A 12,817-nucleotide genomic window follows, 5' to 3' on the forward strand; every position below is an offset into this window, starting at 1 on the left:
TCAAGGAATAAATAAAAATACGGTTTAAGAAATAAAAAACAATAAAAGGAATGCAAAAATTGTATATTGAAATTAGTATAGTGTTTCTGTATTTCATTTTAAAAAGAAAAAAGTCAATCTAGAGTCTGTTAAAACTATTGTATCTCAAATATCAGTATTGAGATTTATTTTTGAGACAGTGTCTCCATGTAGCCCTGGCTGTCCTAGAACTCACTACATAGACCAGGCTGGCCTTGAGCTCACAGACATCTGTCTGCCTCTGCCTCCCAAGTGCTGGGATTAAAGGCATGTGCCACCATACTTGCAAACCACATACATCAAAAACATCATTCACCATTATCAAGTAGGCTTTATTCCAGAGATGCAGTGATGGTTCAATAAATGCAAGTCAATAAACATCATCAATCATATAAATGGACTCAAAGCCAAAAACCACATCATCATTTCAATAGATGCAGGAAAGGCTTTCAAAGGAAATTCAGAATGCATTCATGATAAAAGTTCAAAAGGGAATTGGACTGGAGGAAACATACCTCAACATAATTAAAGCTATATACAACAAACCCACAGCTAATATAATTCTAAATGGAGAAAATAGAAGCATTTCCATTAAAATCAGGAACCAGACAAGGATGTCCACTATCTCCACTCCTTTTCAACATAGTGCTTCAAACTCTTTCTAGAGCTATAAGAGAGGAGAAGGAAATTAAAGGAGTACTAATTGGAAAAGAAGAGGTCAAGCTATCACTTTTTGCTGATGACATGATATTGTACCTAAGAGATCCCAAAAGTTCCACCAGAAAACTCCTAGACCTGATCAACACTTTCAGTATAGTGACAGGTTATAAAAATGAACCTACAAAAATCAGTAGCATTTCTGCATACCAATAATAAGCAATTGGAGAAAGAATACAGGGAAATGCTCCCATTCACAATTGCTGCAAAAAATTAAAATATCTTGGAATAAATCTGATGAAAGACATTAAAGATCTCAACAATGAAAATTTTAAATCATTAAAGAGATTGAGGAAGACACCAGGATGCTTATATAATACATTATATGGACGATATTTTATTGGCCCATAAAACTAAAGATTTTACAGAATCAATATTAAAAGATATGATTCGATCATTAACTAAATATGGTCTTATTATAGCTCCAGATAAAATACAATATAATAGGCCTCTGCACTATTTAAAAAAGGTCATTGGTAAACAAGAAATTAGCTCACAAAAAATGAGCATTAAAATAGACAAATTAAAAACTTTGGATGATTTTCAAAAATTATTAAAAAATATAAACTGGGTAAGACCTTATTTGAAACTAACTACAGGAGAATTGCACCCCCTATTTAATTTATTGAAAGGAGATGCTAATCCTAATCATAATGACAACACCAAAAGCTTTAAAAAAATAATATTGATTAAAAAAAACTGCAGACAGCTAAGGTAAAACAAGTTAATTATAAAGCACCATTGGATTTAATAATAATAAAAACATCATATACCCCAACTGCATGTTTATGGCAGGAAAAAAATCTTAGAATGGATACATTTACCCCATACACAAGTTAAAATGGTATCTTCTTATATTTATTTATGTAGCCAATTAACAATTAAGGGGAGAATTAGATCAAAAGAATTATTTGGTAGAGATGTACATAATATAATTATCCCTTATAAAAGACAACAATTAGAGTATTTATTACAAGATGATAATGACTGGGGATTGGCACTGATAAATTATGCAGGGCGAATAAAATATCATCTTCCCCAACATCCTATATTAAAGTTTGTACAAAAAACAGACATAATATTTCCCTCAAAGTTTAAAAAAACACCTATAAAAGGTGCTGTATTTTCACAAATGGCTCCTCAAATGGGACATCTGTGGTTTACTCACCAAATAGTCCACCTTTGATAAAAAGGTGTGAAAAATTTTCTGCTCAACCGGTGGAGGTCTCTGCAGTTATCATGGCAATAGAACATTATACTCAACATTTTAACCTATATACTGACTCTAAGTATATAGTTAATCTATTTCCGGCTATAGAGACAGCCCTGCTCTCAGTAAGCTCAAAAGTATTGCCTTTGCTACAAAAATTAAAACAAACAATAATAGAAGGGAAAAAATGTACATAGGACATATACGGAGTCATACTAATTTACCAGGACTTTTATCTTTAGGGAATAGAATGGCTGACTTGCTTACTAAGGAAATAACAATTAATAATGTCATAGAATTCGCTCAGCAAAGTCATGAACTACATCATCAAAATGCTTTAGCGCTTAAAAGAATGTTTAACATTACCAGAAAACAAGCTAGACAAATAGTACAAAACTGTAATTGTTGCCCAGAAGCTTATTATCCTCAAAAAATGGGTGTTAATCCTCGAGGGTTAAAACCTCAAGTCCTATGGCAAATGGATGTGACTCACATCTCAGAATTTAGCAGGCTTGCTTTTGTACATGTTACTGTGGATACATGCTCTCATGCTGTTTCTGCCTTGGCAAGAACAGGAGAAGCAGTCAAAGTTGTTATTCAACACATGATTGCAAGTTTTATGGTATTGGGCATTCCAAAACAATTAAAGACTGATAATGCGCCAGCTTATACTTCAAATACTTTTAAGAAATTTTGTGATACATGGGGAATAAGTCATATCACTGGTATCCCATACAATCCACAAGGCCAACCTGTATCAGAAAGAACTCATCAATATCTTAAGTTACAACTGCAAAGATTAAAAGAAAAGGGGCATTATTACTCACCACACCAATTACTTAATCATGCTCTTTTTACTTTAAATCACCTTAACACAGATCAAAATAACTTAACCCCTAAGCAAAAACACTGGGGGAAAATAAAAGTGTCAAATTACCCACAAGTTCTGTAAAAAGACCTCTTGTCAGGTCAATGGAAAGGGCCTAATGTCTTAATAACCTCGAAAAAAAAAATATGCATGTGTGTTTCCACAGAATGCTGAAACACCCTTGTGGATCCCAGACCGACTCATCAAGCCCTTCAGCCAAGTCCAAAAAAAAAAAAAAAAAAAAAAAAAAATCGAGGGGAGCTAAAATCTATGATACAGAAGCTACAAAAGCTAAACATGTCCCCCCGCCCCTCTGCAGGCTCGATCAATGCAGAAAGCCAGTCCGCCCACCTGGGGACAAATAAAAAAATTGACTAGTAAAGCAAAAAACGTTATGGTCACAGCAAGACAACCAATCACACACACACAAAAAAATATGTTTCTTACTATTCTGACAGTTTTGACTGCACAGGTAGCTGTTACATCTGGGAAATTTTATTGGGCTTATGTTCCCAATCCTCCTCTCCTACACCCAGTGGGATAAAAAAATAAACCACAAGTTAAAATAGTGACTAATAACAGCCAGTTATTGGGTGGCTCTAAAGATTTTAAAACTACTCATATGACTTCAACCACATTAGATTATAAAAAAATGTCTAATACTACTCCTATTTGCCTTAAAAGAAAAAGTGCCTCCAGGATGTTTGCCTATTAACTATAAAACTTTCTATACTAATGCTCCTGATCACAGCTCTAACTCTAGTAATAAAAAAAAGGTAAAAAAAATTAATGTAAAAATTAAAAATAATGACTTTAAAATATCATACCTATAATAAAACCTTTTTAAATCCTGATATTGACACGCCTTTAAAAAACTGTCTTCAGAGATATCATAATAAAGATCAATTTTGAAATTCCTTTATCACTTATCCAAAATGGCTAGATTGTGGGTTTTCTTCTAAAGTATCTAAACATCAGCCTCTAGGGTCTAAAGATTCTATTTATAATTTCTCTATACCAAATCCTAATTATAATTATACTAAATATTTAAAAAATAAAACAAAAAATTTTAATGGATTTATTCCTAATACTCTGGGAGAGCCAGTCAAAAGATGGTATACGCCAGGATGGGTGGCACCTGTCTAGGTGAGCCACTTGCCTAAGCATAATAAAATGGGCATTTTTTCGAGTCTCTTCTGGCTTTTTGCTGCTGCGAACATGTTACTGCTCAAGAAACCAAAAGAATATATATCTACCTCATTGGGGGTAAGAGCTTGTATTAATTATCCTTATGGGATATTCTAATAATATCAACATAACCAATTATAAAAAATCATACCATATAAATTATATTAATTGTGTTTTTACAAATTGTTTTACTTCTACATTAAACAAAAATTATTCTGTAACAATACTCTTAAAGAGACCAAGTTTTGTTATGCTTCCAGTTAACCTCGAAAAAAATCCTTAATACAATAATTCCGCTTTACAAACTTTAAAAAAATCTTAATAAGCTTATTAGACCTAAGAGATTTGTAGCTGCTTTAATATTGGGTATAAGTACATTGATCGCCATTTTGACCTCACGTGCTGTTTCTACTGCAGCTTTGGTAAAAAAAGTCAAAACGACACATTTTGTAAATAATCTCAATAAAAATATTTCTTTAACATTAACAAATCAATATAATATTAATCAAAAGTTAAATATAAAATTAAACACTTTAAAAAAAGTAGTACTAGCTCTAGGACAGGAAGTACAAAATTTAAAGGCACGGCTCTCCACAAAATGTCATGCAAGTTTTAAGTTTATTTGTGTAACTCCATTACAATACAATTCGTCCTTAAATTAAAATGCTACCAAAAATCATTTGTTAAAAATATAAAAAAATACAAAAATATCACATGATATAAAAGATTTACAAAAACAAATAACTTCAGTAAGTAAAGCTCATTTAAATAATAAAGGTATAAAAATTCTAGCACAATCCTTAAGGAATAATATTCAGTCTTTCAATCCTTTTGGTTGGATGCATAATTTAATTACTATAGGGGTAATTGTTGGAGTCATTTTACTTATTCTTTTTCTGCTTCCAGTCATCTTTAGACTGATCTTCACTTCTATCTCTTCTCTACGCCGAGAAGTACACGAAATTCATTTAAAAAACAAAAAAGAAAGAAATGTCACGCCGTCTCCAATGGAGCCCGGGTGAGATCCTCCGTGAGTTGAGGCTGAAGCTTCAAGGAAGGTTGCCTCTTGGAACTGGCAGTGCAAAGAAGACCTTCAGTGTACTTGGCTGTACTTTGCGTGCTATTATCTTTATGACTGTCATTCTTTTATGGGTATCTAGGGGACACGGAGAGGACTTGGTGTCCTTGGCTTGGCTTCAGGGCTCACCTCTTGACCAAAACCTTGATGTTGAGGATAAGGTCCTAAGAACTCGGTTTCCTCAGATGACCTTGTCTCCTGATGCACCTTTACTGCTTAAAGCTAGAATAGAAGCTGCTAGAAATAATCAGTCATGGAATATCATGGATAGAATAGAACAGGCAAAGCTAATGTTAGAAAGTCCTAAAGATGATGTATTTCCTACAGGACAGGCAATTCAGGGAAAAGACTCTAATTCTGGTATTAGGAGAAAAAGAAAGTTACCACCAACTGTTATGACTAATTTCGGTCCAGCTTATGTTTTGGCAGGAGGTAGATTATGGCATCCACCGAGAGGGAAAGAAAGTATGTATAAAATTCCAGAACCTATGGATGAACCACTGCCTTTTACAGAAGCATATGATAAGGGAGGGGGTAGATGGGAGAAAAAAGGATTTCTTGGTATTCATTACAATTCATGGACAGACTTGACAGGTTTGGGCCACCTTGGTGCCTGCTTAGTAAGGAACAAAAGGAGAGAATACAGAGACAATTGAAGAATGTGTTTATTTCTTGGAGAGAAAGATGGGATAATTATATTTATAAGTCCCATACTTGGAAGGATTTCATGAGAGCTACAGGATTAGAATGGGATACTGATACTGCTTGAGGTTTGCGACAGTATAACGAACAGGGAAAAACAAAAAGCGGATATAAAGCAACAGTATTGTGAATCACCTTCTTGGAGAGAAAGATGGGATAATTATATTTATAAGTCCCATACTTGGAAGGATTTCATGAGAGCTACAAGATTAGAGATTAGAATGGGGTACTGATACTGCTTGGGGTTTGCGACAGTATAATGAACAGGGAAAAACAAAAAGTGTATATAAAGAAACAGTATTGTGAATCACCTGGAATTCAAATAGAAATAGTAATGATTACAGAGCTAATATTGAAAGCACATATTGGTTTGAGGTCTTCTCACTGTGTAACCACAGAATATAAACTTTAAAAGTCTCTAATGTGAACTCACCAAGATGAGAAACAGGAAACTTTCTGTTTAACATTAGCTGATGCTTGTAAAGATAATAGCATACTTTGGCAATGTATTTTGATCGACCTGTGTTTCGCTTTTGTTTCTGAAATCAAAACTCTTAGAAAATGGTTAACCGCAGAACAATGGCTTATTAATGTAATCATGTAACTTTGCAGTACTTAATTTGAGACCTGCAGCTGCAAAAATACACTCAGACCTTCACCAAACTCCTGTGTGTTTGTCTGTTTGTCATTCACCGAATCCTTGTCCACTCTTTCGGGGACCCTGCTCCCATCAGACTGAACTGCTCTGGTCTGAGCTGGTCCGTCACAGGAAGGACCGCCCATGTTCATAGATTGGAAGAATTAATATTGTTAAAATGACCATACTACCAAAAGCAATATATAGATTCAATGCAATCCCAATCTAAATCCCCATGACATACTTCACAGAATTAGAAAAATCCATCCTTAAATTCATACAGAGGCAAAAAACACTTGGGATAGCCAAAGCCATCCTGAGCACAAAGAGCAATGCTGGGGGGATTACTATACCATATCTCAAAGTATACTACAGAGCCATAGCCAAAAAAACAGCATAGTACTGGCACAAAAACAGGCACAAAAATCAATGGAACATCATTGAAGATCCAAACCTGAGTACATGCAATTTCAGCCACCTGATATTTGACAAAGATGCCAAGAACACACAATGGAAGAAAGAGCATCTTCAACAAATGGTAATGGCAAAACTGGATCTCCACCTGTAGAAGAATGAAACTAGATCCTTATGTTTCACTTTGCAGAAAAGTCAGCTCCAAATGGATCAAAGACTTCAATGTGAAACTCAAAACTCTGAAACTAGTAAAAGAAAACCATTGAAAATATAGGTGTAGGAAAGCACTTTCTAAAGCAGTCATCAGTTGGTCAGGAATTAAGGTCAACAATCAAGAAGTGGGGCCTCTTTAAACTAAACATCTTCTGTACAGCAAAAGAAAGTCAAAAAGTGAGGAGAAAACTTACAGAGTGGGAAAAAAATTTCACTAGTGATACACCTGACAGAGATTTAACAAGGTTTAACATCCAGAATATATAGAGTACTCAAAAAACAAAGAATCGAGAAGCCAAATGATCCAATTAAAATATGGGCTAAAGGGCTAAACAAAATTCTCAAAGGAGGAAATAAAGATGGCTAAGAAACATCTCAAAAAGTGTTCAACATCGTTAGTAATTAGGGAAATGCAAATTAAAACCACCCTAAGCATTCATTGCTGTTGGGATTGCAAACTGTGCAGCCACTATGGAAAGCAGTATGGAGAACTCTTAAAAAATTAAAATTGAATCTATCATATGATCCGGTTGTACCATTCTTTGGCATAAATCCAAAGGACTCATTCTACTGTAGAGATACCTGTATATCCATGTTTATTACTGCTCTCTTCACAATAGCTAAGAAATGGAAGCAAACTAAATGTTACTTAACTGACGAGTGGTTAAGAAAAATGTGGTATGTTTACACAATAGAGTTCTATTCAGCAGTAAAAAAAGATGAAATAATGAAATTTTCAGGTAAATGGATGGATCCAGAAACTATTATACTAAGTGAAGTAACAGACTCAGAAAAACAAATGACATATGTTTTCCCTCATATGTGGCTCCTAGCACCAAATCCTTTTAAATTACAGGTCCCAGGTTTTAATAAGATGATGCTATACAGCAGTCAGTTCTGCATGAAATAACTACCATCATCATGACTTCAGCTGAGCCTGATCGCTAAACATAGTCACAATTGGGCTTTCTGATGGTTGTGCTCATTAACTAAAGGAGTGCCAAGCAGGGTCACTGGACCCTCACCTGAGTATCCAGCCACTCTTCACAGCCAACTAGTCCAGCCTTGGAAGACAAACGAAAAGCGAGGAAGAGCCCAATAGAGGGATACTTTTGGAAGCCTTTGTCTAGAAAGAAAACTCCAATGGACTCTCATATGAACATTTGAAAATTTCCCTTTCTGACTTTTTTCTATTTCCCTGTCTAGAATTTGTAATGCTAATTACTCTTGCCTTTACTTCTCCTTCACATCTCCTATCCATGATTCAAGGACTTTCTTCTTCCCTTAGAGACAAGAGTTATGCAATTTGACGGTCTTTTAGATAGACCCACCGAAGGGGTACTCCAGTTGCCTCAACCTGCATCCCTGTTCATCATGGAAGAAGCCAGAGTGGTCGACATCCCTATTCCCTATTGGCAATTTGGGTAACTCTTTCAGAGGATGGTGTGATAAGAACAGGAGGTAGGAAGTGTCTAGGCAGTTAGGGTAAAAAGACCCCAAAGAAATGTAGCCAGTTTCTTGGCTAAAAGTCAAAACGTCCTTGGGCCTGTTGGCAACATACTCTGTTCCAAAGGCAAAAAATATCAAACGTATTTGGGAGCTTGTATCTAAACCTTAAAAGATTTTAGGGTTACTTCTCGGAGGTGGGGAATGTTGGAGGGGAGGGAGTGGGCATAGATTTGATCAAAATACCTTATATACATGTATGAAATTCTCAATAAAGTTTTTGTAAAAATTTTTAAAAATGTAAGTACTTGCCACAAACACATAAAAGAATGACTGCTTCCTTTCTGGAGTGGAAGAAAATGAGAAGTAATCAAAATCGAGTAACCTGACGTCTTACATGGACTCAGCGATCGTGGTTCTACATGTTGTGGGAAGTCACTGAAGTTCATTTTTTAGGACTGTAAGAGAGCAACAGTATCTTCTTGACTTCATTGGAATTGTCACTGAGGGACAATAAAACAGGAATAAGGTAAGGATGTTTAGCCACTCCCTTTTTGCTGCATCTACATGAGAATGGGGAACCCTCAGCAACCAGATGGTCGACACTCCAGAAAATGTCGACAGCACTCTAATGGGGCACACAGTTATTGTGAAGGGTCCCAGAAGAATCCTCTAGAGGAACTTCAATCACAATAATGTAGAACAAAACCTCCTTTGAAAGAAAATAAGAGGCTGAGGGTTGACAGATGGTGGGGATACAGAAAGTAACTGGCCACTGTATGAACTATCTGTAGCAATGTCTGGAACATGATCAAGGGTGTTACACTGGGCTTTCGTGACGATATGAGGTTGTTCATGGTCACTTCCCTATCAATGTTGTTATTCAGGAGAATTGGGTCTCTTGTTGAAATCTAAAATTTCTTGGGTAAAAAATATATCCGCAGAGTTTGGATGAGGACAAGAATTGTTTGCTTTGTTTATCAAGCCCAGTTGGATGGATGAGTCCTTGAAGGAAATGATATTGAACTTGTTTCAAATTCAGCATCTGTGATTCAGCAAGTCACAACAGTCAAAATCAAGGATATCAGAAAAAATTTAGATGGTACCTTTGTTTCTGAGAAAGGAACAGTGTAACAGGCTAAGTAAGATCTCAGTCATCCAGCTCCAGAAACAAGACCCTGGATTATAGACACTCTTTTGGCACAATAAAAGACTTTTACTGTTTTGGAAAAAATAAGGATGTTGATTATCTATTTAGTGTGTGTGTGTGTGTGTGTGTGTGTGTGTGTGTGTGTGTTTGTGTGTGTATGGGTATACTCATTCATGAATGTTCATATGGAGACCAGAGTTTGATGTTGGAATGTCTCCCTTAATTGCTTCTTGATTTATTTTGTTGCGATAGGGTCTCTTACTGAACCTGGAGCCCACTGTTTCAGTTAGACTGTCTGTCCAGTGAGCCTCATGGATCTGCCTTTCTCTGTTCTCCACCCCCAGTGCTGTGGTTGCAGGTGAACCATTAAACTCAGCTTTTACGTGGGTGTAGGAGATCTGAACTCAGGTGTTCATGCTTACACAGAAAACATTTTATCTACTGAGCCATCTCTCCAGCCCCATAATGAGAAAATTTAAAATAAGAAATTTTATGTAGCAAAATATGAAACAGATGAGGTATCCTTCTTAAAAACAGAACTATCAGTTTCAAGCTTACATCTTGTTGGGAGCCTGGGAGCCTGAGGTTCAACTGAGTCTCGGTTTTCCTCTCAAAACTGCTGACAGGCCTGAGCTGGCAGCTTTCCATCCTTCCCGCAGCCTTGGCCTGGAAACTCTGGCAGGCGGCTGGGGCTTACAACCTTGGCCCAAAACCTTGGCTTAAGCCGGGGTCAGATAGCCTTGCTAGATAGCCTTGGCCCACGGCCTTGCTCTCCTTTTCAGCATACGGTTCTATTCTTCTATAATCAAAGATTCCTCCCTTAATGTGCGTCAGAGCCCTCATGCTCTGACTGATGTAATGTTTTGCAGTCTGTGTACCTTTGTTCTCATTCTCTATAAAAACTCATGCTTGAGCTTCAATAAATGAGACTTGATCAGACTCCTGTCTTGTCTCCATTTCTCTTGTCGCTTGTCCCATCCACGGCCCCACCCCCCAATCCAGGTACCCAGGTGGAAGTTCTGCAGGTTGGAACCGAGTTGCTTTGTGGAGTAGCTAACCACAACTTCTATAGTCCCAGAGAAATAAAATCTCAGGTCTCTAGCTATTAGTTAATTGCGTGTAAAGTCAGAATTGTACAAATGACTCTGTTATACAAAAAGAAAGGGAATATGTTTATGGTCAGACGAGATAAGAAAAACTCCCAAACAGACATTAAAAATAAATAGGAAGTATGGGATAATTAAATAAAAGTATGCCAAGATTTGTTCAAAAATAGCATGTAGGAAACATTAGGAGGAGGTAGGCTTAGATACTGGGGTATTTATTATGGACTTTGTTATCACGAGTTTTTGAGGGCAATTCAAAAATAAAATCAAAGTCAAAGCAGAACTCAGGATAAATTGATAAAATTCTGGGTAACTTAAGATGTAAGGAATCAAGATCACTAAAATAGTAGTTCTTTTTTTTTAAAATCCAAGCACTAGTTTTTTTTGTTTTATTATTTTATTTTATGTATATGAATATATTGCCTGCATGTTTGAAAGTGCACCCATGTCATGCAATGGCACAGAGGTCAGAAGAGGGTGTTGATTTCTCCTGGAACTGGAGTTACAGATAGTTGTTAGCTGCCATATGGATGCTGTGAATCCAACCTGGGTCCTCTACAAGAGAAGCCAGTGCTCTTAATCACTCATCCAACTCTCTAGCCCCCAAATAGTAGTACTAATAGTATGCTTTTCTAGAGTAATCTGAGCAAAGCAAAAGTGAAGGCATAGTCAGGTCTATCAAAGCCAGTTCCCTTCTTCAACTTTACACTTAAACTTCCTGTCTTTTGGATATTGAACAATTAGGATTATGTCTATGTTTTTTTAATAGATACATCAGTGGGGAGGAGGAAATCTGGAATAGCATGCCCACATTAATAGTTATTAATATCAACATATTAATATTTACTGGATACAATTTTCTAAAAATAACAAATTTAACCATCACAGACAGAAATTAATCTTCTTACAAAAAGCTCTTGCAAGAGCTCCTTTCATGTCTCTGTTTCTCAGGCTGTAGATGAAGGGGTTCAGCATGGGGGTCACCACTGTGTACATCATAGCCATGACAGTCTCCTTTGCAGTAGAATTATTACCTGATGGACATAAGTAGAGGCCAATAATCGTCCCATAGAACAGTGAAACCACAGACAGGTGGGAGCCACAGGTGGAGAAGACCTTGTGGATACCTCGAGCAGAAGGAACCTTGAGAATGGAGGAGACAATCTGGGCATAGGATACTATGATGAGTATGAATGGGATAACAATAACTAACCCGCCCATAATGAATATCACTAACTCATTCACATGAGTGTCAGAGCAGGCCAGCTTCAGCAGAGCAGAGACATCACAGAAAAAATGGGGGATCACATTGTCTCCACAGAAAGACAGTCTTGCTGTAAGCAGGGTGTGCAACATAGCATGGAATGTGGTCAGCACCCAGGACAGCACTACTAGGTACACACAGAGCTTGGGGCTCATGATGCTGGTGTAGTGCAGAGGGAAGCAGATGGCCACATAGCGATCATAGGCCATGACCACAAGGAGGAAGCTTTCAAGGTCTGCAAAAAACAAGTAAAAGTACAGTTGCACCAGGCAGCCTTCATAGGGGATGGAAGGCACTTGGCTTTGCATGTTCTGCAGCAATTTAGGCATCGTGACAGAGGAAAAGCAGAGGTCAGAGAAGGACAAGTTGCTGAGAAACAAATACATGGGTGTGTGGAGATGGAAGTCTAGTCGAATGAGGACAATGATGAGAAGGTTCCCCAGAATGGTGGTGAGGTACATGGCCAGGAACAGGGCATAGAACAGGTGCTGGTGCTGTGGTGGGATGGGCAGGCCCAGAAGGAGGAACTCTGAGATCAGAGTTAGGTTCCTTTCTGTCATGCTTTGTCTCCAGGATCTTTAAGAGAAAATAATATAGAGCCTTAGAAATCCAAATAAAAATAAATAGATTCCTACACTCTTGGTCTATTATGCATTGTAAAACAATTTACTTCACAATCATGACCATAATTATAAACTCTCACACCAAGTATTTATAATCTCCACAATCACTAAACCTTTCTTAGCTTCTTGCATGTTTTATCACTCTGATCTTTCCTAAACACTTGTAGCTCTTTCCTTATGGGA

At 36.9% G+C, this 12,817-nt stretch overlaps 1 protein-coding gene and 1 pseudogene across 1 annotated transcript; one reads left to right on the top strand and one right to left on the bottom strand.

The window, feature by feature from the left end:
* Positions 1-3,940: 3,940 nt before the first annotated feature.
* On the top strand, positions 3,941-9,625 carry LOC108490847 (annotated as a pseudogene).
* Positions 9,626-11,629: 2,004 nt separating this feature from the next.
* On the bottom strand, positions 11,630-12,571 carry LOC103733940 (olfactory receptor 1468). The gene has a single exon (XM_008832863.1). The coding sequence runs from the start codon at positions 12,569-12,571 to the stop codon at positions 11,630-11,632; it is 942 nt and encodes a 313-aa protein (XP_008831085.1).
* Positions 12,572-12,817: the final 246 nt, after the last annotated feature.

The sequence above is a fragment of the Nannospalax galili genome, unplaced genomic scaffold, assembly GCF_000622305.1.
Source record: "Nannospalax galili isolate Female #2095 unplaced genomic scaffold, S.galili_v1.0 scaffold2176, whole genome shotgun sequence".
NCBI classification, from domain to species: Eukaryota; Metazoa; Chordata; class Mammalia; order Rodentia; family Spalacidae; genus Nannospalax; species Nannospalax galili.